At 46.6% G+C, this 27,865-nt stretch overlaps 2 protein-coding genes across 2 annotated transcripts in view; one reads left to right on the top strand and one right to left on the bottom strand.

The window, feature by feature from the left end:
* Dync2li1 (dynein cytoplasmic 2 light intermediate chain 1) overlaps positions 1-4,720 on the top strand; it is a 34,047-nt gene extending 29,327 nt beyond the window's left edge. Inside the window, exon 13 of the mRNA XM_050146122.1 lies at positions 4,436-4,720. Coding sequence (XP_050002079.1) covers positions 4,436-4,498 — 63 coding nt within the window. The 3' untranslated portion in view covers positions 4,499-4,720. The remainder of the gene's footprint in view (positions 1-4,435) is intronic.
* A 3,519-nt stretch (positions 4,721-8,239) lies between these two features.
* On the bottom strand, positions 8,240-27,803 carry Abcg5 (ATP binding cassette subfamily G member 5). Its single transcript, XM_050146139.1, has 13 exons — positions 27,589-27,803; positions 26,872-26,993; positions 23,448-23,584; positions 23,270-23,368; positions 20,789-20,921; positions 19,240-19,379; positions 18,019-18,148; positions 16,988-17,201; positions 16,681-16,886; positions 15,719-15,857; positions 14,267-14,452; positions 10,022-10,134; positions 8,240-8,743 (listed from the first exon to the last, which is right to left on the bottom strand). Exons 1-13 carry the CDS (start codon positions 27,729-27,731, stop codon positions 8,550-8,552), a joined length of 1,956 nt encoding a protein of 651 aa, XP_050002096.1. The 5' UTR covers positions 27,732-27,803; the 3' UTR covers positions 8,240-8,549.
* Between the last annotated feature and the right edge of the window lie 62 nt (positions 27,804-27,865).

Below are 27,865 nucleotides of genomic sequence, written 5' to 3'. Positions count from 1 at the left end.
CACCACATCCTCATCACCACATCCTCATCACCACATCCTCATCACCACATCCTCATCATCACCACATCCTCATCACCACATCCTCATCACCACATCCTCATCATCACCACATCCTCATCATCACCACATCCTCATCACCACATCCTCACCACCACATCCTTATCACCACCACATCCTCATCACCACCACATCCTCACCACCACATCCTCATCACCACATCCTCACCACCACATCCTCACCACCACATCCTCATCACCACCACATCCTCATCACCACATCCTCATCACCACATCCTCATCACCACATCCTCATCACCACATCCTCATCATCACCACATCCTCATCACCACATCCTCATCACCACATCCTCATCATCACCACATCCTCATCATCACCACATCCTCATCACCACATCCTCACCACCACATCCTTATCACCACCACATCCTCATCACCACCACATCCTCACCACCACATCCTTATCACCCCACCACAATTTCACCACCACATCTCACAATGCTTCATCGGAAGGCTCTGTGATAAAATACTTCTTTTATGATTGCTATTTAAAACAATTTTTTACAGTCTCATTCGGTAGCTCAGACTGGCCTTGAGTGGACAGTCCTGCAACTCACCTCCCTAAATGAAATGCATGAATATGCTAGTGTGCTAGCTGGTTTTATGACAGTTTCACACATGCTAATCATGAGAGAGAGAGAGAGAGAGAGAGAGAGAGAGAGAGAGAGAGAGAGAGAGAGAACCACAATAGAAAAAAATGCCTTTGTAAATTCAGGCTGTAGGCAGGCCTGTCAGGCATATTCTTAATTAGTGATTGTTTGGGGAGGGCCCTGTCCATTTTGGGCAGTGCCACTTCTGTGCTAGTTGTCTTGGGTGCAACAAGAAAGCAGACTGAGCAAACTATGGGTAGCAAGCAAGTTAGCAGCACTCCCCCATGGCCTTTGCATCAGCTCCTGCCCTGCTTGAGTTCCTGCCCTGACTTCCCTCAGTGATGGACTGTAGTATGGATATACATATGCAGGTGTATATGTGAGTTGAGATAAACCCTTCTCTTCCCAAGTTTCTGTGGTCATGGTATCTTATGACAGCACAGCTTGGCCTTCAGCTCTGTCTTGATCTTAGTCCTTTCTGACACAGGCAAGTCCTGTAACCTGTGAAGCCAGCCCATACTGATCAGAGGTTGGGGGCCATAGCATTCCTGCAGATGGGATGGCCCCCAACCTCTTTCCTTGTTAGCACTCTTTTCTCTTATTGCTCAAAGGTCTCTCTGTCTGTCAGATCTCACATTAAGTCCTCGAGCTTTAAGTCACTCCTGATTTTAGGGAATCTGAATATGAAAAGTGTTTGCTCCATCTGTCTACCTCTTTTCAATATTGTTGTTAAAAGAGGCTAAAAGGGGAATGTGGTCATGGTGATGCATGACTTTATTTTTTTATTTTTTAATTTTCAGTAAATTTTTTATTTTTTTTAAAACAAACTATCTTTTTTCATTTTACATACCAATCCCAGTTCCCACTCCCTTCCCTCCTCCCATTCCCTCCACATACCCTCCCACCCTACTCCCCATCTACTCCTCAGAGAGGGTAAGGCACATTGCTCCAAGGAAGGACCAAGGCCCTCCCCAGCTATATCTAGGATAAGCAAGGTATCCATCCAAAGAGAATGAGTTCCAAAAAGCCAGATGCATGACTCTAATTCCAGCACTGGAGAGGCTGAGGTATGCATAGGAGTTACAGGCTAGCCAGGGCAACATAGCAAGACTCTGTCTTTAAAAAAAGGAGTCCAGGGCAGAGGATGGGAGGTTTAGGTAAATAATTGCTTTCACTTTGAAAGTCCTCTTGCTTAGCCATAGCTACCTAGTTTAAAACAATCCGCTTGCTCCTAGGGCTATAATTTAACTAAGCACACTGACACACTGATCTCATGGTTAGAGAACAATGATGTTACTGTCCTTTGCTGAAGATGCCATTGTAATATTTTTATATCATACTATACAATTACAGTGTTTCATAAAACCATAGACTGTGTGTCTTCAGAGCCTTCAGGGTTCTTAAGAGAGTTGAGGTAGGTAGGGATGGGCCGGGGAGGCAGCCTCTTCATCTTACTTTGGGCATGGCCAGGTGACCAGCCCCATTCTTTTTCTGTTGTAAGAAGATTCTATACCATAGCCAACAAAGACCTTCAAAGCAATGTCCTCACCTAGATCTTGATAAAAAATGATTGACCATTTCCAGTTAAAGACAAAGCTTGCAATATCACTTTATTTTTATGGCTCTTTTTTGTTGCTTTGAGACAAGGTCTAGCTGTGTAGTCTGACTGGCCTGGAACTCACTGTGTTGGCCAGGCTGACCTCAAACTCGTGGAGAGCCCTTTGCCTCCTGGGGTCTTGGAGTAAGGGTGAGTGCCACCACACCCAGTTACCTACTTTTTATTAGTTAACCTTTAATAGCCTAAGTGGAAAATAACTGGTAAGTGGGCAGTGTCATTCAGACCTAAAGCAAACTGAAGACTTCTTTGCAGTTATCACTAGAAAAGCATTTTAAAGTATACATGCAGCTTTGAAACTCTTCGGCAGTTCAGTTTTAATAGCTTGAAGTATAACTGTGAAAGATAATCTGTACTCTTTATGAACACAGCAATTGATTTTGTTTGTAGCCGTTGTGAACGTTAGTAACCTCAGCCAGTGGACACTGCTCAGCTTATCTTGCAGAGCAACCATTTTTGTTTATCCGGAATAGTGATAGACTTTGTACAGTTGCTTAGACCTTACCGGCACAGAAGCTGCCCCAAGGTGATCCTCTGTGAAGGCTCCTGTCTGTGAAATTAACATATGTTAAAGATGTGGAGGTCTAGGGAGGAGACAATGGAAGTCCTCTCTTCCTCCTACTGTTGCTCTTTTTAAGGGGGCACATATGACTACTATTGATTTGTCTTGGCTGCCGCCAGGCTGAGTATAAATGAGCACTCATGTCCCTAATCAGTCCCTTCTACAGACAGCTGTTTCCAGCTGTGCAGCTCTGTCTGTTCACACCCTGCCTGCTTCACTATTTTTCTCTACCTACCTATCTTTCTTCCTTCCTTCCTTCCTTCCTTCCTTCCTTCCTTCCTTCCTTCCTTCCTTTCTTTCTTTCCTTCCTTCCTTCTTTTTTGGCATGGTGCTAGGGATTTGAACTCAGATTTTAAGCTTGCAGTACAAGCTCTCTTACCCACTGAGTTATCTCCAAAGCCCAAGTCTGTTTCTGTTTTAAGAAAGAAATGGTGCTCGCCTTTAATCCTAGCACTGGGCAGGCAGAGGCAGGTGGATCTCTATGAATCTGAGGTCAGCCTGGTCTACAGAGCAAATTCCAGGACAGCCAGAGCTGCATAATGAGACCTTGTCTCTAAAAGCTAAAAGACAAAAACAAAACTTTTTACTTTATAGAAATTTTTGTTGTTGTTTGCTTGCTTGTTTTTTTTTTTTGTTTTGTTTTGTTTTGTTTTATTTTTCAGGGTCTCACTGTGTGGCCTGGAATTCACTATGTAGGCCAGTCTGATTTCTGCTGCCTTTGCCTCCCAGGTACTAGAAATGAAGGTATTTGCCACCATACCTAACCCTATGATTTTGTCTTTTCTGTGATGGGGTGAAACCATTGCTAGGCAAACACTCTACCCCTGAGCTACCCCCCAGTCCTAGGGCCTTACTGTGAAGCCCAGGCTGACCTCAAACTTAAGATCCTTCTGTCTCAGCCTTTCCAGTGCTGGCCTTACAGACATGTGCTACCACACCGAGGTCAGTATGACAAATTGCTCCTTTTAAGATTATTTTATGTGTGTGGTTGTTCACCTACTTGTATGTCTGTACTACATGTATGCAGAGATCAGAAGAGGGCGATATATATATATATATATATATCCATCCGTCCCCTGGAAATGGAGTTACAGATGGGTATGAGACACCATGTGATGCTTGGAATTGAACCCAAGTCCTCTAGGAAAGCAGCCTGTGCTCTCCAGCCCTTGCATGGTGACATTTCTAAGAGCAGAATCACTGTATGGAAGGACATCTAAATCTCAAATATTGATAATTTGCTAACTTCAGACAAACTTTTGGAAAGAACTGAACATCACTTTCAAATAGTTTTATATCCTTGAAGTATGAATGCCTTGTTTTGCTAATTGGAAGTGACTTGTATATTCTGTTTAGTAGGTAATTTTGTCTGAAACCTTACTGAATTCGTCTCTGAGCACTGCTTAGTCTGTCCGGAACTCTGGAGGCTCTTACAGAAAATGAGTGTTCAGTACAGTCACTCTCAGTAACTAGCAAGAAGCCTTGCAAATGACAGATGAAAGGCTGTGCTGTTGTGTTGTCGTAGCAAGTGCCTGCTTGAAACTACGTGTTGTTTTGTTTTTTCCTTAAAGTAATGCAGATCTTTGTTTTAGGAACTGGAACAGTACAAGAGAAGTTCTTCCAAGACCTGGAAACAAATTGAGCTGGACTCTTGAACCTGGTCCACCATAGTGGTTTGTGTCTTCCTTCCCAAGTTCAAGTCAGATCATTTTCTTCCCTTGTGTGGCAGCATGTGAAGAAAGTTAAGATGTATAATATACTAGGGAAATCAATCTGTTTCTTGTTCTGGTACAACTTTGTGAGCGTTCTGAAGTCTTTGGAGAGGAAATATTCACTATATATAATTCTTTTTAAATAAAAAAATTTTCTATCACCTACTTGTAATGTCTAAGAAGTATAAATTTTGTTTCACACGTGTAAGTGTCTGCTCTGGTCTTTTAGAAATGAGAAACAAGGGTGTGTGTGTGTACATGTCATAGTGTGTGTGTACATGTCATAGTGTGTGTACATGCCATAGTGTGTGTGTACATGCCATAGTGTGTGTACATGCCATAGTGTGTGTGTGCATGCCATAGTGTGTGTGTACATGCCATAGTGTGTGTGTACATGTCATGGTGTGTGTATGTACATGCCATAGTGTATATGTGTACATGCCATGGTGTGTGTGTACATGCCATAGTGTGTGTACATGCCATAGTGTGTGTGTGTGTACATGCCATAGTGTGTTTGTATGTGTGTACTTGCCATAGTGTGTGTGTGTGTGTGTGTGTGTATGCCATGGTGTATGTATATGTGTTACATGCCATGGTGTGTGTACATGCCATGGTGTGGAGAGAGAGAGAGAGAGAGAGAGAGAGAGAGAGAGAGAGAGAGAGAGAGAGAGAGAGAGAGAGAACACCGTGGAATATGTATGGAGGTCAAAGGAAATACTCCTCTTCTACCATTTTGAGTTTTGGGTATTGAACTTGAGGCAGCAGTTTTGATGACAGATGCCTTTAACCACTGACCCGTTTTGTCGGTCCTGGGTGCCCGTGTTGAACACTCAGCTGCAGGCGGTAGGAAGCCAGAAAGGAGTTGACAGGTGTCATGCTCCCACCTTCAACAGAGAGGCACAAGAAGCACCTGCAGGTGCTTATGTAAAATGTGCATCCCTGGTCCTCATACCCAGAACTTCCCAGCTGTCTGGAATGGGCCATTTTAAGGCAGCAGCCTCCGTCCTTCCCTCTCTCCTCCTCACCCAAGGAGACCGGCACATTCATTTTTAAATATCACCTTTAAAGAATAGGCTAGTCTCAGTGCGTAGCTGTCACTAATCTGGCCAGAACATGAATGAGAGCATCCAGGATGACTTCCAGGCAGGCACCACATGCGAGAAGCCAGTTCTGGATAGGACAGGAAAGGTATGTATTCTTGTGCCCTGCATGACTCTTCATGTGCTGTGGGCACGGCTTCAAATAAGCACATTACTGGAACAGGTGAGGACATGTGGGTCATTTTGATGACACAGGAATCTGTCAGCTGTTTGTCTTGCATATGGTCTGACATTTGAGAAGAGTGTTCAGTGAGCTCCTGATGCATCTCCGCGCTGTGGAGAAAGCCATCCTGTGGTCAGCATCCTAAAGGCCCAAACAGCCCAGGCCACAACAGTAATAGAAGTGGCCATTCTATACATTGATTTTTTTTATGTGCATTGGTGTTTTGCCTGCATATATGCCTAAGTTAGGGTGTCAGATCTTGGAGTTACAGACAGTGTGCTGGGAATTGAACCCGGGTCCTCTATTTCTCCAGCTGCCACACCAACTCCAGTGTTGTCTGTGTGACATGACATATGTCATTGTGCCGGACGGGAGCTACATGTCCCATGGGACTAGGCTTCCTGGAGGTCAATGGCAGACAGCCTGGTATTAGCCACAGCTGAGGCATAGACGGGTTTCTCGATTAGCTGGCTATGCAGGATATGAGCTTTGCACAATCTCTTTTATAATATGATATTCTATATATATATATATACAAGACAAGGATCATTCTCTTCAGAAACAGCTCTGGGATAAGGAAGCACAGTATGGGAATGTATAAGACTACAGCAGAACCTTTGTCATACACAGGGTGTATGATGAGCAAAGGAATAGATGGGTTAATGTTGATGGACAAAGACTGTTATATTATACTTTCAACTTTATGGATAGGCTTGCTAGATCCCAACCCCCATGATGTCTGCTGCATAAGAAGATACTAAAAAGTATATTTCAGCAGGTGCAGAGAACTGATTCAGCATATTTGGTCACTAGATGAAATAAAGGGTTAGGAAGAGGAAGGGCCATGATAGCGATAATGAGACAGAAACTTTCTATTCATAAGATGAAATAAACTTGCCTGAGGTTTACATTCCCAAGGACAAGATTTCCTCTTCTAAGGATGCTTTATGTCTAACATCTGTTCCTGATAATGTACTTTTCTTAAATATTGCTGATGTGACTAAAAGAAGCTTTCATACTGGCCAACCAATGACACATGACCTTCTGATTTGTTCTTTGTTTGAATACTATATAATGAAAACATGAATTCAGTAAAATCGCAGCAGAATCCAAGCACTCTCTTGTGTGTTGTGTCTGTCTGTCATTCGCCGAACTTGTGCCTTCCTGTTACCAAGACCCTGCTTCTCCCACGGTCTGAGTGGCTCCCCGGAGCCGGTCCATGGCATCCAGCTCCTACATTGGTTTTCTTATATCACTGTCCGTTCTGTGACTCAAGACACAAGCTGTCGGGGGTCAAAAGCCATCATAATTATAGGGCGCTATCACGAACATTAGTAGCTTGAAGTCGCACATGATGTCAGTTCTCCAAATGTTTCTGAACTAGAATGAAATTCATCTGCATATGAATAATAGAAGCTGCTTCCCTCACCTCGTGTCTCCAGGGTTGAAATCAGCGATCTCGAAAGAGGCTCCTCCCTGTGGGACTGTCTTTGAACTAGTTGAGTAGATTATCATCCCTAGGACTGTCTACAACTGATGTGACATATATAATCTGTAAGGCATTGTGTAACTGTTATACCATAATCATCAGCGTCACAGACCTTTTATAAAAATTGACAATACTATGCTGGTAATATACCAATGCCTCAGATCCTTAAATACAGTTCTTAGCAATAGACTTTCACTGTGGCTTCCTCTCTCCTGTAATGGGAGACATTCGAGTGCTGTAATTTATCATTCTTTATAAGCTAGGTCACAGTAATGGAACAAGTTCATGTGCTCTCTCTGAGAGCCTCCCTCATGGTTACCATGGTAACATTGAGAGAATTAAATTTCAGACTTATTCATAAATTACTTGAGGATCAATGAGAAAGATAATCAGTCACTTAGAGAATCTATTTCTAATGGCCGACACCCATCATTCCATCCCTGGAAGTGTGCACTGTGGGTGTGTGTTTGCCCTTATCAGCGCCCTTTGTCTCTCCAGCTCGAGAACATGAGTTCCTGGTGTGTGACTTGTGTCATTTGACATTTTCATACGGACGTTGCTTAGCAGCTGTTCTCCAGACTTACACAGCTCGTCTCTCTGTCCCACTCTGCCCGGTAACATTTCATTTTAGAAGGTAAATTATGCTAAAAGTAAAGAGATAACAAGCATATTCGTCAGAAGTCTGTCTGATACACAGTGTTCAATGTTCAGCATTTTCCTGAGGTTTCTTCGCTGTGTGTCAGGGGTGTTCACCAACATCTGTCCAGCAGCTGCCTGATGTGATCAGGTGACCGCCCCATCAGGTGAACAGGCATGTATCTGTGGCTTTTAAATGGCAGCAGAAGCTACTTATCCCCTTCTCTAGGAGGCTTTCTCAGGCAAACCCAGAACTTCCTGGATTGCTACAAGTCAGTAATCACACACACTTTTGTTTTATCAAATTCTTTATCAAATGTAAACACGATTTTTAAAACGGGCTTATTTTCTGGGTACAGAAATAAACACATAGTCAAACTAATCTCCCATGGGTTTATGAATTATCATTATTTACATCCGTGGGCCAGTTCAGTCGCACTTTACACGTCCCCATCTCCCCACAAGCTGGAATAGTGGGGGACGGTGAGCAGTTTCCGTCGCACTTGGGGGTCTGATAGATGCAAGGGTCACAAACGGAATCGTGATGGTTAGCAGATGGCACCCCTCTGTGGTCCGTGGCAGGCACTCTTTCCTGGCTGCCATCAACTATCTGCTGATGAGGAAGTCCCGCACTTTAAAGACCACTATCCCTAGGATGACAAGCAGTGGGATGAATGCGTACAAGATGAGAAAGTTTGCCGTGAATCTGGACGTAGCGCCCGGGCAGGTCTTGTCGATGAAATGGATTCCTTGGGTGATGGAGCACATTGGGTTAATTGTCATGGAGCTATTGGAGCCACCTGCCAAGGAGACAGACAGTCAGCTCTGATGCATTTCATCACAAATCTCTCCCTGATGTTCAGAAAGTGCTCAGCGCTCGAAGTAGCCTTCTTAGTGAAAGACACACGCTATTTCAGCGAACCCAGAGTTCACAGTGAGATGAAGCAAGAGTGAGTCTGGGGTCCTGGCTTGTTTTGAAGATGGAAAAGTATTTGATTGTCTCTTGAAAATAGCTACATCCCCCTGTTCCTGCTTTTTACCTACCAGCAAACACCCTAGAAGTTATTGGTATTGACATCTGAAAATATTTAACCGCTAAACTCTACCGTACACTGGGATTTCCAGTGGCCATGGGCACTGTGTTCCCACTGCCCTGTCTTGGAATTGGAGGTTGACATTTGTCATTTAAAAAAATGGATTTACCCATATGTATTCTATACACAGTTTGGGGAGCAAGAGGCCACATTAGCTAGCTTTGGTATGTTCAGTGATATAGGAACTGAGCCTATCTAGAATATACTAGCAATCACGTAGACCTGTATCGAGTGCCCTTAAACTATTCACTGTTAACAGGAGACTAACTTGACTGGTGAATACTTTTCTTTAAAAATCAGAGAAAATAGCTTGGGGCTGGAGGGACAGCTCAGAGTAAGAGCACTTGCTGCTTTTGCAGAGGACCTGGGTTCGGTTCCCAGCACCCACATAGCAGCTTACAAATGTCTGTAACTCCAGTCCCAGGGGATCTGACACCCTCTTCTGGCCTCCACCAGCAACCAAGTACTCATACAGCATGAATACATACATACAGGTAGGCAAAACATTCACAGACAAAATAAATAAATCTCTTTAAAAATTGTTTTAAATGAGAGAAAAATTGTGGGCTTTATTTCAAATCAAGGTTTGAAAATTGTATTATGAAATTTCTAAGAGTTTGGGGAGATAGCCTATTCAAGAAAGTGACTGCCACAAAAACAAGGCCGAGTTTGATCACCCACATAAAACATGGGCATAGTGACACACACTGCACTGGGGAGGCATGCATCCCTGAGGCTTGCTGGCCAGCCGGCCCGGCCTAATCAGAGAGCCCAGGTCCCAGTGAGAGAACCAACTAGGCAGCTAGGAAGGAACAAAATCAAAGAAAATCCAAAGCTGTCTTCTAGTCTTTCTCTCTCTCTCTCTCTCTCTCTCTCTCTCTCTCTCTCTCTCTCTCATAGTATTTCTTCCAAAAATACATTTCCCTAGGAGATTGCCTACTTAGAACAACATGTAAAAATAATACTGTAAAATAGAATACTTACCACATGTGAAGTTCAACCCGTAGAATTCATTGACAATAAGAATCTCACAGCAGTATTTTTGGAATGTAAAATAACTCAAGACTTTAAAAGGCATAGACACTTCTTCTATGTTTCTTAGGAAAAAGAAAAAGGAAAATTCAATAGGTTCTAGGAAATGGTCTAACTATATAAAAAGAGCAGTCTTTATGTTTTCTAATCTAAATATAATCTTCCACCTCTGTTGTAAAAGTGATGCTTACTATGAAGTCTTCAAACAACACTGAAAACTGTGAGTATATCCCACTATCAGAAATGACTGAAGACGTTTTGGTGAAACTCGCACAGTGTAGAACCAGGCTCTTCACACTCTCGATGATCTTTAGTCTCCCGAATAGAACTCAGTTATTGTTGTATGTCAGCAAGCATGGTGCTTCGTCATTTAACACCCCCCTGGCAGCCGTCTCAGTGGATTGGATTCATTAGAGACTCTCATGACCCTTGGCTGGCTCTCTCTGTCTCTCTCAACATTACTTATGTAAACATGCAAATGATCATACACTTAGTAATACTACATTAGGTGAAGACTGGGACATCTGATTAAGGGTGGCAGGAGGACCAGACTAGTGTCCAAGAGAGGAGGTTGGAGCCTGCAAACAGAAACTCTTCCTTGGGTCTTGGTTTTAGGGTTTTTGTGTTGTCGGTGGTTTGGATTTTTGTGGGGGAGGGGTGCTTTTGTTTTTGTTTGGCGTTTGTTGTTTTTCACTTTTGTGCCTTCCTTTACCCCTGTGGATCGTGCTCCTCTCCAGTCTGTCTCAGGGGAAACATCCTGCCAAGTTTGACTGCCTCTTGGATCACTGTATCGTTTCTATCAGTAAAAATACACCGTGGGGCTGCTGAGGTGGCTCAATAGAGCACTTTTTGCTCTTGTGGAGGACCTGGGTTCAATTTCACACCTAGCTCACATCTGTAACTCCAGTTCCAGAGGATCCAACACCTCTTCTGACCTCCACAGGCACTAGGCGAATGGGTGGTACACAGACATAGATACCAGCAAAACATCCATACACATAAAGATATATTAAATAATTTCTCTTTATAAGATTCTAATCCTAGGTGCTTTAGGGATTTTTTTTAAGTATCCTATCCCTGAGGAACTCATAATGTAATTAGGGACATAGACTACGCATCCTCAATACCACAAAAATACACAGCAGTGAACTGTTGGTGCCAGGAGCGCACAGACTCCAATACCACATATTCATTACACCCTTACCATTCTTATTTACTGTCTCACCCATTCCCGGGTGCTCCCCGGGCCCCATGACTCCAGTTACTGGCAGTTTTCCTAGATGGCAGACTGCGGGCTGGAAAGCGTGGTTAGGGACATGGGAAAAGCTTACAGAGGAGAGAGGCCACTTTGAGGCAGAAATGGCCTAAGGACAGGCCACCGGTCCCACTTCTGGGGCCCAATAGTTCTCCAAGCTAGAGCAGAGGATGGGAACTGGGAGCCGAGGGAGGTGAGCTTGGAGCCACACCAGAAGCAGGGTATCAGGGTCTCAAAATGAGTTGACTGAGTAACCATGGAAAAGACCAAATAGAAATATCATTTTCAGGAACTGAATGTAACACCAACGAAGTAGAATGGACCAGAATAAGGGGAGACTGGCAAACCCGGGAGAGGAGGCTGTGGGAAAAGTTCAAGTATGAGATGGCCGAGACCTGCACAGGGTGGCGGCCACTGGAGGAAGGCTGTCCTGCTGTGCGCTGCTGCTCTGAGGTCAGAAGCGCATGCCCTTATGTCCCCTTGTGCACCAGGCCAACCACAAGACATATGCTCTACCTGCACATAGGCTTGATGCCAGAAAGGAAACCAACATGGCCAGTGCCTGGGCCCTGTGTGGCAACCCACGGAAAGTGATCCATTTATCCACTCAACCCAACAAATGATGTGTTACACACTTGCTGGGCTCTGTGTCATGGGCTGGCCCCTGAGGAAGACTGTGCTGATGAGTGAGACATGCTACTGCTCCCAAGACTGTGGTCTTAAATACAGAGAAAGGATGTGATGCAAGGTGGTCCGTGTGTGTGTGTGTGTGTGTGTGTGTGTGTGTGTGTGCATGCGCACGTGCATGTGTGCAGCTGGGGCGGGGGGCGTGCTTCAGAGAGAGCATCTTCGGCCCTGGGGCCAGAAGGCAGGTTCTGTACAGGTGACAGGGAAACAAAGCAGAAGGCACAAGACTCCGTCACAGAAGTATTGGCTTGCTTTCAAGAGGGAGGAGCCATGGGTTGTTTACCGACAGATGCCTGTCTGCACAGCCTTGCTACGTGGAGGGAGGTTTTGCCAAGAACATGAGAGTGTTTGCCAATGACGGCCATGGTGTCCCTTTAAAGAGCCATCATCCCCTTTCCCCCAAAACCTATAGTGCCAGACTGACCAGCACACTAAGATCTGAACACATGAAAGAGGAGACATTCCTCACCCTTAGGTCGACCTTGTTGGCCTGATCCTGAACCTCTGGGCTGACTCGCACCGTTTTCAGAGATGTCACCAACCCACTTCAGCCACAGAGACAAATAGAGTGTCATAGAAAGGCTGTCTATGGATGGAACAGCTCACTTTGCCCAGTGGTAGCTTGCCCTTACCGCTCTAGTGTGGACAGCTCATGGCATGCTCTCAGGCTGGTCCTCCCGTTGACCCCATGACCTGAAGATGTAGCTCTTTATCTCAAGATTTTATAAATGAGGAAACCAGTTTTGACAGAAAAAAAAAAGTGACTTGTTCACCATCAGATGGCAGCGAGGCAATAGAGGAAGCTTGCAGCCCAGGATCAGCCCTCTCCACGGAGCATGTGCAGTGTGAGCCTCCTCCTGGGGGTGAGCCCCGAGCAGCCGTGCCCAAGCCTGACTTTCTTACTGGAAAACAAATTCCTCCAACTCTCACATAAGTGGAATAACGTTTAAATAGATGCTCACTCTTCTTGATGTTTCTTCCTTGACTTTGTTGTTATGTGCATGTGTACACATGTATGTGCGTGCTCATGTGTGTGCCCCTCAGCACATGAGCCATGTATTCTTCTCCGCCTCTCTCTTCTATTCCTATGAGACAGGGTCTCCTACTGAACCTGAAGGTTGTGATTTGGGGGGTAGGCTGGTTCCAGCAGTCCTCCTGTCTCTGCATACCCTATCCTAAGTGCTGGGGCTACAGGCCATGCCTAACTTTTATGTGGGTGCAGGGAACCGCAACTCAGGTCCTCATGCTTTATAACAAGCCCTCTCCCACTGAGCCACCTCCCAAAGTCATCACGTCCCCTTGGGCTTGTACTTTCCTAACTGGTGCCCACGTGTAGTGTTGCCTGGACAGATTTTACTCTTTAAATTTTTTGACCCTTTTTTGCTACTAAATGTAAAAAGTATGTGTGTTGTATGGCTGTGTGTTCTTGGTTACAAAATGATATATAAAGGAAAATTTATAAAATCAAATGTGGTGAGGAATTAAATATCACCCGAGGATGGTGTTAACATGTGCCATGTCCACTAGACCTCATTCTTTCTGGACTAGCGCTTTGTCTATGGTGCTTCCTTCATCTAACTAACTTTAACCCCAGAGGACCGTGCTTTCCTCTTCTGCTGGCTAGTGGGAGAGTGGACTAGCCGGGCAAGCCCCATTCCCTTTATCAGAGAAGGGGGTTCTAGAGAGATGGCTTAGCAGTTAGGGACACTGGCTGCTCTTGGAGAGGACCTGGATTTAGTTCCCACCAGCCACTAAATGGTGGCTCTCAACCCTGTAACTCCAGTTTCAGAGGATCCTATGCCCTCTTCTGGCCTCAGTAGGCTCCAGCACATACATGGTGCACATACATACATGCAGGCACTCACACACACACCTCAAATAAGAATAAACGTTTTAAAATGAGAATTGAGAACTGGAAGAACGCCTCACGTTTACCAGTTAGATAGGAGCTAATGTGCACACTGGCTATAAATTGAGCTGTGAGTTTTCTTAGAGAATCTAGATTGGTTTTCTTCTCTTGTTTTATTAGCTTGTTACATGTGCGTCACATCAATAATATGCTTATCTTGTTGTGTCCTGATGTCCAATAAAAGACATTGTATTAATAAACAGTGAGCAGGTCAAGGTCTAAAACAATAAAGCTGACAAGCCGTAGAAGCAGCCGAGCTACAAGGTCTGCTCTATGGAAGCCATTATTAGGTGATCCTCAACCACAAACCATGCCAGACTGAATCTTTTGAATCAGTCTTCCTTACCTGATCAGTCCAGATCCAATAAGCAGCCCAGAGATGCTCAGCAGAGCCACTATGCTGTTGACAATATTGGGGTTCTGAACCATCCCAAGCACCACGAGAGTTAGGAATTCTCCAATTAAGTGGGGGGCCAGGAGAGCAAGAGAGAAGTACCCGAATCTGGCAACCTCAGGATACAAGCCCAGAGTCCTAGAAAAACACGGGCCTTTAGTTTTCTCTCCACACACATCAGTTAAGAAAAAGACCATACTTGCCTCCTGTGAATAAATCCTTGCTGGCTAGGGGGAGGTGGAATTAGCAGGGCAAGCCCATTCCCCCTTGTCAGGCCCCTTTTGGAACAAAGCCAACATTTGAGCCCCCTTATTACCACGGTTGTTTCCACTGACTTCAACTCAGTGTGAACTGCCTGTTAGAACGTCTTTAGCTCTCGTGGCAAAACATTAAATTGCTTAGACAACAGTCATACGGGCTAGCAGATGTGGGGCTGTGGAACTCTCTGGGTCTCTCCATTAAAAACTGTGTTCTACCTGCCATTCCTACCCTAATGCTGAGGGCTCACCTGCTGTGCTGCCCCAGCCCATCCCGGCGCGGAAGGATTATTGCCGGTGTGAAATCGCTCACTGCCTTGTCCTCGTTCATCTCCTTCCCACTCAATCTCACTAGTGTCTTTTATTCTTAGAGCCTTGATTTGATCTTCATGTCCTTGTAACAAGCTAATTTGTACCTGTGCATTTTTCTTGTAAATGTCTTTCAGCAAATGGTTCTCCCCAGCAATAGTGTATCTTAAACTCTCATTAGACTTGTGGGTCCATCAGTCCATTTTTAGAGCAAGAAAAAGAACCCCCCATTTTTTGTCTGCTCTCCCAGTCAGTCTTGAAGGCTCCCTTTCCTCTTGCCCAAATCACCCTGTTTTTGTTTTGTTATGTGCTTGTTTTTGTTTTTTGAGACAATTTCTCTGTGTAGCCTTGGCTATCCTAAAACTCACTTTATACCAGACTGGCCTCGAACTCACAGAGATCCTCCTGCCTCTGCCTCCTGAGTGCTGGGATTAACCACCGTGCTACCACCACCCAGTTCACCATGTCTTTTTAATTATGTGAGTGTTTTTCTCAAGTCATAGCCTTGTGGTGTTTACAAACATTCCGTCACCTTTGATGATTTTATCATATGAGGACAAGGATCATCCTTCCACTCTAATCCCCCCCCTCCCGCACTGTCTTTTATCTTTCTTGATAAGCCATCCACAGAAATGTCTCCTAGTCAGTGGCCCTCTGTCTCCTAACCTCAGTCACCTGCCGTGCCTTACCCTCAGTGAGCACTCCTCTCTAGCCCAGACCCTCAGACCATGGGACTTGTTCCCTGGCATACGTCTCGCTGGCCTGCTCTTGGGTCCCACCAGCCCTCCATGGGGAGCCTGGCCCAGGTGAACTCAGTGCCCCCCAAACCCCACCTTACCAGTAGCACACACTGCTGAAAAGCAAGGTGGCAACAATGCTGAAGGGGAGCGCATGCAGTACGTAGGCCAGCAGCATCTGCCACTTCTGGTACAGGCCATCCTGACTCTCCTGGTCACTGACAGCTCTCAGCATGGGAACTGGCATGGAAGGCATGTTCCAAAAACAGTCAGTCACCAAGCCACCGAGGGAGGAAAGGCCACCCACGCTAACTTGAGGTCTACCAGGGCTGGGTCAGGAAGGTAGCCGGGCAGGCTCCATGATCATGGGATAATAAACCCTCCCACCTCAAAATTCTCCCATTACCTAGGGGCCAGTGCGGTAGCAAAGACCCCACACTTTACTTTCTTCTCTGGAAAGTAATAAAGCAGAGAGGGGCGAGTGGGTGACTTGAGGCCCTGTGTCCTCCCGGGCAGGAGATTGGTTCCCAGAGGCCAGAAAAGCCTGGGAAAGACAGAGACTTCTCACTGCCCCTCGGGCCCATCTAGGACTGGCTTTCCAAACGCTGTTCTCCCCTCTTCCATGTGGCTGGTATTCCATTTCGGAAATCCCTCGAGGCCTATTTTTCCTGATGCAAACTGCAGCACTAGGCAGTCCAGTGCTTCAGGGTCGCCATTGGGTTGAAACACTAGGTGCTGGCTCTTCCAAAGCAGAATCACGCTTGGTGACTTGGATCACATGAACTGAACATCCTAGGCTGTGAACTTCTGAAAAGCTCTTTCCAGATTCTACACCATCAATGCTGCATCACTCTGATATTTCCTGGGTGCCTCGACCCTCAGGGCTGTCCACTTGATGAGCTACTTGCATTAAGGGCATCCCACTGTTCATTCCCTTCCCTGGGGAGCCCGGGGATGGGGCAATTTTCAGCTTAGAGAAATACCTTTATACTGGTGAGCTTTTGAAAGGTAACAGCTGGAGCAGGTGAATTTTGGGGGAAAGAGATGTACCTCCCACACTTACACAGATTCACAGCGTTGAGCATGCCGGTATATGGGGTGGAGCCTACAAGCTGGTACAGCAGCCCCACACGATCCTGGATAGCACCCTTTAGTACGTTGTTCTGGACGCCGAGAACGTAGAAAATGAGGAACAGGCCCATGATCAGATTCTGAACAAGACGCATGATCACCGCCAGCTTGTTTCTCATTAAGTTTCTCGTTACTCGCCTGAAAACCAAACGAGCCTGTTTTAGTTCCTTTTATTTCGTTATTGGTAAATGTCTATAAAGACCTAAAATGGGCCTTGGCTGTATTTCCCAGGCTCTTACCTCAAGAGGACACCCAGCTTACAGAACATTCCGGGAGGATCTTTCGTTTTGAAAGGAATCATGGGTAAGGTTTTCAGGTGTTTTGTTCTTTCAATATTCTCCAGGATTTTGTGACAGATTGCCGATTTTTTGAAGGCAGATTCGAGCATCTGGACTCGCTTGTAGGTTTCTATTTCCCGCTCTCTGCTCTGGGTATCCACTGACGTCAAGTCCACTAAAAGTTTTCCCCAAAAGATAGGACCCATGTGTTTCTAAATACACACACACACACACACACACACCCATGCATACATACACACACACAAACCAAACACACACTCATGTGCATGTACACACACATCACACACACACATATGCGCCTGCACACACACACGCACGCATACATGCACACACACAAACCAAACACACACTCATGTGCATGTACACACACACCACACACACATATGCGCCTGCACACACACACACACACACACACATGCACGCATGCCCTCACTGAATGGATCACAATACCTGACTCATCAATTGTTCTGTTCCTATCCCAGCAGAGAAGCTCCTCCCTTAACGACCGCCTGCTGCATTAGAATGTCTACAGCTACCCAGAGAGGCAATGAGAATCCCGTAGCAACTGCCTAGGACAATTCAGAAACTCAACTTTGTCAGAGTCTGAGAAGCCCCATTTCATTCTCTGGTAAATCACTGGGGGCAAGTTAATTGACTTGCTAAATTAACTCCTTGAAAAATAAAGACGTCAAAACAAAAAAAAGCCAAAACAAAAATAAAAACCTGGAAGGGTCAGTATCATGGAAATCAAAGATAAAGAAGATTTAGGGCTGAAGGTAAAGGTGCTTGCCACCAAGTCTAATGACCTGACTTTGATCCCTAAGCCTGACCTGGTGGAAGGAGAGACCTGACTTCTTCAGGGCCGACCTCTGACCTTCACATGTAGACCACAGCACATACAGAAATACATAAATAATTAAAACCTAAAATAACCTTTAAGCAGCCATGCTGGTGGACATTAAAGTACTTACTGTAGAAGTCAAAGGGGTTGGAGTGCTCAGGACAAGGGTAGCCACAGCCATTGAAGAAATCAAGCATCTCCTCCGGCGTGCCACAGAACACTAGCTCTCCGTAAGTCAGGATGGCAATTTTGTCGAAGTGCTGATTGGACAGCAGACGGGGTTAGTGTGTGCTCGGGTAACCATGTCCTTAAGGGAAATACACTTCCAAGCAGCCAGTTAGTCTTCTGTTACCCTGCCCTGCATCTGTATTTGTGTGTGTGTGTGTGTGTGTGTGTGTGTGTGTGTGTGCGTGTCCACTGGAGACAAGGGAAGACATCCCTCTGGTTCCCAGCCTGGGTTACCTCTGTGCAAGGTGAGTATCGCTCTGTGGTGCTGGGCCTAGCATCACATTTGGGTAGAGAAAAACCACTGAGAGTTACCTTGGGCAACCAGAGGTGTTATGTGTATTGGCTGTGTTTGAAATATTAGATCCTCATCTATAGGAAACCAACTAATCGTGGATAGCTAAAAGGATACTGGGGATCAAATGGAGTTTCTTTTGCATGTAAAATCTATGATTTTTGTGACAAAATAGAGCTTTGATAGCTAAATGGGCCATGATACCAGTCACATTGCCAGGAAAGTCTCTCTCTCTCTCTCTCTCTCTCTCTCTCTCTCTCTCTCTCTCTCTCTGTGTGTGTGTGTGTGTGTGTGTGTGTGTGCATGCATGTGTGTCTTCCTCAATTCTTCTTACTTTTGAGACAGTGTCTCTCACTGAGCCTGGCACTCTTGGACTCAGCTAGGTTGGCTAGCCAGCAAGCCCCAGAGATCCTCTTGTCTCTGCCTCCCCAGCACAGTGATTACAGGCATGTGCTTCTCTGCCCATGGGCTGGGGAAACCAAATTCATAAAGAAGCACATTACCAACTGAGCCATCTTCCTCAAGCTGCCACTGACAGCGTTTTACCAACAGTGTGATATTGGCTCCATTTTGAGGCATTTCTAAGTCATATTCTTTTCTTCTGTTAAGTGTATATGTGGATCCCTGGCCCCAGGATTGCCTTGTGGACTAAATGATTGTGGACCAAATGAGCGAGTATATAGAAGAGGCTCGGAGTGCACTAGGTAAACCGGGCCCCTTGCTTTTCCAATGACTGGTCCATGCTTGTTCCCCTGCCCTGCCATTCCTGGTTCAAGACACCACACCTACTCCTCTTGAGTTGAGCGGTACGAGAAACGGGCATCCCCTTACTTGGAAGAGCTCAGAGCGAGGCTGGTGGATGGTGACGATCACAATGCGGTCCCTTCGAGCCAGCTCAGCTAGGAGGAGGACAATCTGATTTGCAGTCATGCAGTCCAGTCCTGTGGTTGGCTCATCAAACATCATGACCTCTGCCGGCAAAGAAGGGTCAGACGTCTGAACCACCACCCAGCATGCTCTGTGCTCAAAACTCAGTGTTCTGAGCAGCTTCCCATGGAGCTGTTGCAGCAAACTGTGACAAGAAATAGCTGCATGGAAACGGCTTTCAGCCTGAGCCCAGGAGATAGAACCTGACCTGCGAGGACCTAGTTCTCAGCTCCGGAGCACACCTGGAGACAGGACAGTGACCAGATCAGGCCTCTTTGTACTCTGGACTACTTAGGCTTCTGCAGGGGACACTGGCAGAAAACAGGGCTAGCAGGCAGCCTTTGGGGAGGCTAAGTAGACTAGCTAGCAATTATCTAGCCCAGTCTTATTTTCTGTCAGGACACGTTCCAGGACTAATGTGGTCTGCGCTTAGCAGAAGAATAAATGAAACAGCGTCTGAAGTGGGGAATGGTGGATGGGCAGGCGTTGGTAGGGTTCTTTAGAAGTTTAACTGTAGCTTACATCTACCCAGAAAGTGACAAGGGCCCCTTAGCATCTTGTGACCAAGCATCGGTTAGAAGAGGCAAGCTTGTCCTACCATGGGGTGAAGAAAGAGTTCAGGTGCAAAATGCCCTCACCGGGGTGCATATACATGGTGAGGTTTGTCAAGTTGGGAGAATAACCAAACCAAGTAGAAGGAGACAGGGGACTGGCTGCCTCATTTCATAGAGCCTTCTCCATGGTGTATACACTGTGCCAACTCATAAACACTTCCCCATGGCATAAACACTCCTAGTAATACCAGAACTCACTGGCCTTCCCTACAGGGCACAATGGAGCTGCGCTCATAAGTTAGACAAGGTGGGCCTCATAGTCATGGAAGGTTCTGGAGCACACCTGGAGACAGGATAACACAAATGGGATCCTTTTAGGAGATAGTCGATGCAAATGGTCCTTGTAACCCAGTATAACCCCATGGGTAGTAAAGGCACGGTATAGGCTGAAGATGCATTTGATCCACCTAACCTACTGAGCACTGTAGCTTGGTCAACACAGCACACTGTAGGACCAGTTGTGTCCCCCGCAAGGCCAATCAGGAGTGTGGCTCACTGTTGCTGCGAGAGAAGGTGCTACCATTTCTCATTAGTCTGAGAAAAGTTTAAAATTCAAAGTACTGTCGAGTGTGTATCACGTTCACCTCACTGTGAGGGTGAACTGTGATAAGCTGAGGACTGTCCCCCCAAATGAGAGACTCTCATCAGGAAATAAACTACATAGCGGTTCCCAAACCTGGGGTCTCTGGTTTGGGAAACGTCAGAGATTTCAATCCAGCTCAAACCTTTTCTCACTGGGGACTGTGAAGAAAGCCCTCAAACATACAGAAGATAAGGAGGTGCCTCAGGCACATTAGGGTACCTTGGGAGGACCTGGGAGCAGGTCTGTGTCCACTTACTAGGGTCCTGAAGGAGCTGGGCTGCAATGGAGACTCGGCGCCGCTCGCCACTGGAAATGCCCCCAAAATTATAATTGCCGATTATTTGGTCTGCCACGTGGCTCAGACTCAATTCTTCTATGACCGCCTCCACCTGTAAGAGACAGAAAACTCCAGACCTGCCACCTGTAACTATTGCTGATACTTCAGTTACGGGCAGGCGATGGCCCAGGGGGGATAATGCTTCTCTTAGAGTGTGAGGACCACTTTCAGACTCATCAAACCCTGGGAAGAAAAGACCATACCAGTAAAATCCACCTCGGTTTAATGGATAATACATAGGCCAGCTTTAAATAGTGTTTTTAAGTTCCTGGAAACACAAAATATTTATTCTTGCATCAAAAAAATCCCAAAGATATAATTATGATATAGATTATGTTAAGAGTTTGGGTTTTGAAATTTGATTATCATAAATATTTTCTGTGCTTTAAAAAAAATCCAATTTGGTTTGAAGTGGCCCCCATTTCTCTTTTGTAACCCTAGTAAGTCCTAGAGATTCAAGTGACCAATCGTGGTGCGGTTTTACATCAAAGGAATATAATCCAGCTTCCAAAAGTAATTAAAAGCCGCTCCAATCTCTACTTAGATCTGCTTGAGAAACCTCAAAGGGTGCCTAGCATGTCCACAGCTCCACTGCCACCCGTCCGAGTCCCTCACCAGCCCTCTTCGTTCCGCTCACGCCTACAGCTCCTTGCATCTCCGCTTTCCACACCAACAACATATAAAACAATCCTCACTGGCTTTCTAAGAAGGCTGGCTTTTCTCCCTTGTCCCTTCCTCGGCTTATTGCAGCCCCCAGAGACCTTTGGGAAAACCTCTACTTCCACTGCTCCCCTTCCTTGATCCCCCAGTCTGCAGACAGCCCCGGGGAAGCATAGGGGAGGCTGAAACAGTATAGCAGAGGGTTTGCTCCCAGTCACCTTTAGCGAGATTGTGCCCCTTTCAAAATGAAAAGAAAGAAAGAAAGAAAGAAAGAAAGAAAGAAAGAAAGAAAGAAAGAAAGAAAGAAAGAAAAGAAAGCAGCACATTACTTTGGAAAAATAACCACAACGCAGCTACAGGAGAAGAGATGACTTCGGAGGGAGAATCAGAGGGGAGAAGGTAGTCACCGGCAGAAACGGAGCCCTGGCCTATAGAGGATGCAAAGGGGAAGCCAGGCAAAAAGTCTCCTCTCAGAATCGGGTTGAAGGGTCCTAGAACCGAGCTTTGCTTGACATGTGGGTGCTATGAATCCAACCTCAGTCCTCTGGAAGAACAGCCAGTGCTATTAACCACGGAGCCATCTCTCCAGCTCCCGTCTTTAAAAAAAAATTATATGGGATTTAGACTTAAAAAAAAATACTAAAGCAATAAAAGACCTGCCTTTCCCTGAATGGAGATGGAAGAGAAGGGATGGGGGTGGGGGTGGGGTGGAGAATGAAGAAGAGGGCCTGGGAGGAGAGGATGAGGGAGAGGCTGTGGCTGGCATGTAAAATAAATAGATGAAAAAAAAAAATACCAAAGCAAGCAGAGAGAGCGCGCGAGCTGCGGGCAATGTGTGTGTGTGTGTGTGTCACTTGGTTAGGACCACCAAGCCATATGAGCATATTTTTGCACACCCATCTCCCAGGAGAATACAGATGTCTTTTTCAGACTCCAGAGTGTTTCATACAGTCTGATGGGGTTAGAAGGCATAGGTGTATCAGTATCAGGATGAAGAAGATAAAGCCCCCACCCCGGCCGGTATCGGACACAAGTGAGACACTGTATTTGAGCAAGCCTGCTGAATGCCAGCCAGAGGTGAGACCAGAGAATCGTTTAGAGAAGCAGGACCCATGTAATAGCCTTAGGGGAAAAGACAGATGAAGGGCCACTCCCTGACGGCTGGGTTCCTCTAGAATTAGAGACCACCTCCCAGAGTTGTCAGGATTCTTAGGTGAAAGCAGCCTGCTCTGTCTCCAAGGGTCTAGTAACAAGACTACTTCCTAGGAAGCTGTGCCTTTTGGGGTGACAGCCCTACCTGTCCTTATTCCCTGGGGAGTTCCCAGGTCTTCACAGTCCAGACAGAACTAAGCAAACTGAGAACATTTAACAAACACACTGGAGTGAAGACTCCATTTTTTCTTTCTTCATGGAGGAAACTTAGTCTACTTTTCATAAGGTTCCTTCAAGATTAGATGGCTCAGTGGTTAAGGACACTTGCCACCACGCCTGACCACCTGAATTCGATTCCCTGAAGCCACATGATGGAAGGACAGGACCCAGGGGCATCTTAACAAACCAGGCTTAGGTCGGACTGGTCACATTTCAGGTGTTCATTCAGTTCATGTAACTGCCACTTAGGGCGGAGGTGAGCAGAATAAAAAATATGAAAATGGGCGGGAGGGAGGTGGCAGGAGAGGGCTTCTGAGGTACCAGGCCTTGGCCCTTGGGAAGTGGCCTTCACTGTCAGTTTTACTGTACCTTTTTGTTGTAGAACTCCGAAGAGCTACTGCGGAGGGCCAGCATGGCTGTGTAGCGCAGCGTCTCGCGCACGGTGAGACTGCTCAGAAAGACGTCACTCTGCAGGAAAGGGAACACCAGAGTCGTCGGAGCCCCGGAGGTGGGGGCGAGGGGTGGGGCGGGCCGGGGTCGCACCCACCTGCAGGACGTAAGAGAAGCAGTCTTGGAACTGGTCCCTGCGCAACCCGCGGCCATTCACAAACACCTCCCCTTCCAGGGTCCCCGTGCGCCGCAGCCTCCCAGAGATGGCGTCCAGCAGGGTAGTTTTCCCCGAGCCTGAGGGCAACAAAAGAAAGCCCTGGAGGAGCCTCCGTATGAGAATGGGGATACTTCTCCAGATCCTTTATGCCTCTCAATGGAACTCTGGCTGCGCCTCTCCATGGCGCCCTGGGTAAAGCCCCTGAGTGAAGGGGGGCAAGCCTAGCAACAGAGGCCAAACACTACGTGCAAGTGTCTTCTGGATCTGGCAACAAGAAAGTAGTTCTCTTGTCCTTTACTGGAACTCGTGTCTGAAGGTGTTTTGTATTTGTTCTTTATACAAGATGGCTCAGTCAGTAAAGGGATTTGCAGCCAAGCCCAAAGACCTGAGTTCAGTCCCAGAGGTACATAGTGGAAGCAGAGACCAAATTACCAAAAGTTGTCCTTTGGCTTCCACATGCATGACATGGCAAGCATTTGCCTGTACATGTACACACATACATAAATAAATGTGGAGAAAACATTTTGGAGTAAGAAAATACAGGTTCAAAATAATATTAACAAGCCCGCCAGTAGTGGTACACGCCTTTAATCACAGCATTCAGAAAGCAGAGGCAGGCGTTTCTCTGTGAGACTGAGGCCAGGCTGGTCTACAGAGTGTGAACTCCAGGACAGAGAAACCCTGTCTCAAAAAAACAAAAACAAAAAAAGGAGGAGGAGAAAGAAAGAGAGAGAGAGAGAGAGAGAGAGAGAGAGAGAGAGAGAGAGAGAGAGAAGAAAAAAAGAGAAAGGTTCAGAATAGGAAAGACGGGGTACTTAAATTAGCTCCTGGTGCCTAGCTTTCTTTTTGTGGTCCCTTAGGACCTGATTCTGACATTGCCAGAACCTTCTGACCTTTGGTCTGAGACCCCAAAATGTAGCCCCTCAAAACAAATGAATGTGACTCTGCTTTTCAACAAGCTCCCGCGAGTATTGAGCGGCTGAGGGGCACTGAAGGCCTTTGGGGAAAACAAATTGACCTCAGCCTGCGCCAAGAGCCTTGGCCATAGCTAGCCAGTTGCTACCAAGAACATCTCTGCAGAGTTCTAGCCTGGTACCTGAGGTGACAGAGGAGCTCACACAGACACAAGATCTATTCAGGAGCTTTGTGGAAGCCACTTTTTATCATGAGGGGTCCAAAGATAAGCTCCTGTGGTCACCATCTGTCCTAACCATGTCTGACCAAAGCAGGACTGCATGCGTGCCCAGGCAGAGTGGGGTAGAAAGGAGAACACCACATCCTTTAAGAGGAACGTCGTTTTCAGATGTCATGGCTCTAACGTAAGCCCTACAAATGTTGACAATGTGTTGTTTACTACACTTCAGTGTGGGCGAGACACACTCCGTTGCCTTTCTGCCCACGCATATTGTGAGGTCTGTTTGCAATTGTTTTTCCGTGGCACTGAAAGAACAGTCCGCATGGAGAAACCTATGGGTTGTCGCCTCCCCACCCGTATTTATGGATGTTAGCTCAACGGCTTCGCTAGTTACAAGGTCTTATTATCACAGTGAGGGTAAACTGTCAGAAACTAAAGGGTAGGAATAAAACCATTTTCTTGTATTAAAAGAAAGAAAATGAATCCTGGGCTAGGGAAACGGCTCAGTTGTAGAACACTTGGTCCAACCTCCTGTAGCGTGCACACACACACACACACACACACACACACACACACACGAAAAGGGGAGGCGGAGGAAGTGGAGAAGAAAGAGAAGAAGGAGGAGGAGTGACCCCCATGAGTTGTTGGAATTATGCCCTGACTCCCCAAACACGATCCCTGCCTTCCTGTGTTGTTTCTCTAACCAGAGCATTGAAGGCCTCTTATGTGGTTCCTGCAGCAGTGTTTGCTACTGCTGTCTGTCCTTTCTTTCTGTCTGTCCCTGCAGCTGTTCACAGCCACTAGCAAGGCTGCTGCTTCTCAGCTTCACACGGAGATCCTCGGGGTTCTCCCCCAACTCTCTCCTCCCTCCAGCTCTCATTAACCGTTAAGTAGTGACTTACAACGTAGCATAGCAGGATGTCGCTCTGGAGACAGAGTCAGTCTCTCTCACACACGAGCCTCCAGGTGGCTGAAATAGCATTAGAAAGTGTACTGGAAGCAGACCGGGGTCAGCGTGCTTAGAGACGAGGTTGAGGGGCAGGGAGATGGGTCGGTTGGAAAACTGCTCACTGTAACATGGTGAAGCGTGCTTGTAATCCAGTCTCGATGCATCAGTAAGCCCCAGGTAAAAGTGAGAGAGAGACCGTTTCTCAGAAAACAATACTGGAAGCCAGGCATGGGAAGCACATAACTTTTAAGTCCCCCGCTCGGGAGACAGAGGCTGGCAGATCTCTGTGGATTTGAGAGCAGCCTGGTCTACAAAGCAAGTTCCAGGCCAGCCAGGGTGACATAGTGAGACCCCCGTCTGTACATACACAAGACAGAAGACACCCAAAGTTGGTTGCTGGCCTTCACAAACACATGTACCTGCACATACATACACAAAGTAATTTAGTTAACTAATTAAAATATAAAAGGCCCAGGAGAGATCCCATAACTCTTCGATTATGTGAACAGCGCCAGAAAGTAACTGCGTATGAAGAAGCCAGCTGTTGTGAGTGGGATATGAAATGTCATTCCCCTAGGCTCTTCTGTCCCCAGTTGTCAGTGCTTTGGGGGAGGTTCTGGAAACTTTAGAAGGTGGAGACTAGCTAGGAGAAGTCGGTAAACTTTCCCCTGAGAAGAAGAGAAAGGCATGGGGAATACACACAGGTGGTCCCAGTCCTTAAGAATGCGGCTCAAAACAAAACAAAACATAAAAAAAACCTAAAAACATAGTGTACTGACTGATAAGACTTGATGTTAACACGAATTCTTTTTTAGTATTCTCTCTTCTCAGTTGTGTGTCTGATAATCAGCATTGGAAAAAGGGGCAGTGGGCTCAAGAATATGAGTTAAATTCCACCTGCTGCACACCTTGACAAGAACTTTCCAGAAGTGGAAATAGTGATTGAAAATAGAGCTGGGGCTGGGGCTTGGTGGTAGATGGCTTCCTTAGCATGCCCAAGGCTCTGGATTTGATCTCCAGCACCACCAGCAACCAATCTAACAGACAAACAAGCTGTTTGTGTGGTAGGCAGGACTTTCCCTTCTTCCCAGGGACTTTTCTCAAGGCTTCCCTTTGGTACCAGGGCCCATTCACAGACATGCGGCTAGAGTTCATTCCAGCGCCAGATGCATGGTCTGCTCTCTACAGACTTCAGCTCGGTCCTTCAACACGGCCCTTAAACCAAGCCACGGCTTTCCTGGAGTCCTCCCTGGAAGAGGATGCGCCCTCCTGCTGCTTACCTGAGCTGCCTAGAATGCACATCATCTGTCCACTCTCGATGTACAAGGAAACGTCTTTGAGGATTTGCCTGTCCCACCGCTGCTGGAAGGATTTGACGTTCCACCAGGGCCCGACGCGGTTGCTTTAAAGTAAATTCCATAAGGGCAAGAGCAGTGTAAGGCCCTGGAAAGGCCAGGCCCCTGTTTCCCAGCCCAGAACCCAACTCCAGCCCATCCCAGTAGCAAAGTTGCTCCTGTACAATTTGACAACTTTATTTCAGCTCCTATGCCCCGCTATTCACTCCTTGAAAGTCTCGTGACTACCGGCTGGCCACCACCCAAGGAATGTGCCTCCCAGTAGCTCCCCTGAATACTGGGTCTCTCCGTCTGGCTGCGGGCTGGTAACCTGCACCATGTTTATTCTTGAGGTCAATCCTGCATTCCTTCAACAGACTTCCTTCCACCTTGTGCCCCCAGTACCCCTAATTTTCAAGCCCTTTCTATCTATGCAGGACAGGTGGTGGACAAGCCAAGGAAGGGGTGTGAATAACAGAAATTGGTGCAAAGCAAATGGCCAGAAAAGGAGCTACTCACTCACTGCCCACTGGCAGCCTTGCCTACTTCCACCCGGATCTGCCAAACAGGCAGCCCAAAGCCCCCAGGCCCATCCACCCACTTGGTGGGAAAAGGTGGCAGAGAGGGCGGGAAGCCCGGCTTTCTGCTATGGGGTACTCTTACCTGACGCTGAAGGAGACATGGAAGACACCTAAACTGTGCCGAGCCTCCGAGCCAGTAATAGATCCCTCCTCCAGGGAGCTCTGAGAACTTCTGTTGTGAGGCCCTCCAGCACTCTCCGGTCTCAGAAAGGGCATTTCACTCATGGCCAGTGGGAAGCAAATGGAAGTGAATTTTCTAGTGGCCTGTCCCTTTCCAGAGTAGCTTCAACTGAGGAGCCAGTGGGAGTGCCCTGTCTGACCTTACGTAACCCTGGAGTCCCTCGTGAGACAGCAGGACA

Source organism: Alexandromys fortis, unplaced genomic scaffold, assembly GCF_014885135.2.
Source record: "Alexandromys fortis isolate MF-2015 unplaced genomic scaffold, M_Fortis_MF-2015_v1.1 scaffold_42, whole genome shotgun sequence".
Taxonomy (NCBI): domain Eukaryota; kingdom Metazoa; phylum Chordata; class Mammalia; order Rodentia; family Cricetidae; genus Alexandromys; species Alexandromys fortis.
Note: the sequence above shows the minus strand (reverse complement) of the source record. Positions and strands in the feature narration are given on the sequence as shown.

Bases quoted from the DNA above. Each gene is read 5' to 3' on its own strand.
- Abcg5 (XM_050146139.1), bottom strand. From the start codon at position 27,731: ATGAGTGAAATGCCCTTTCTGAGACCGGAGAGTGCTGGAGGGCCTCAC. The intron at 17,202-18,018 runs GTAAGTACTTTA...GAAAACTTTTAG, and splicing joins CAACCCCTTTGACTTCTACA to TGGACTTGACGTCAGTGGAT. The intron at 14,453-15,718 runs GTAAGGTGGGGT...GTGTTTTTCTAG, and splicing joins TTCAGCAGTGTGTGCTACTG to GACTCTGGGCTTGTATCCTG.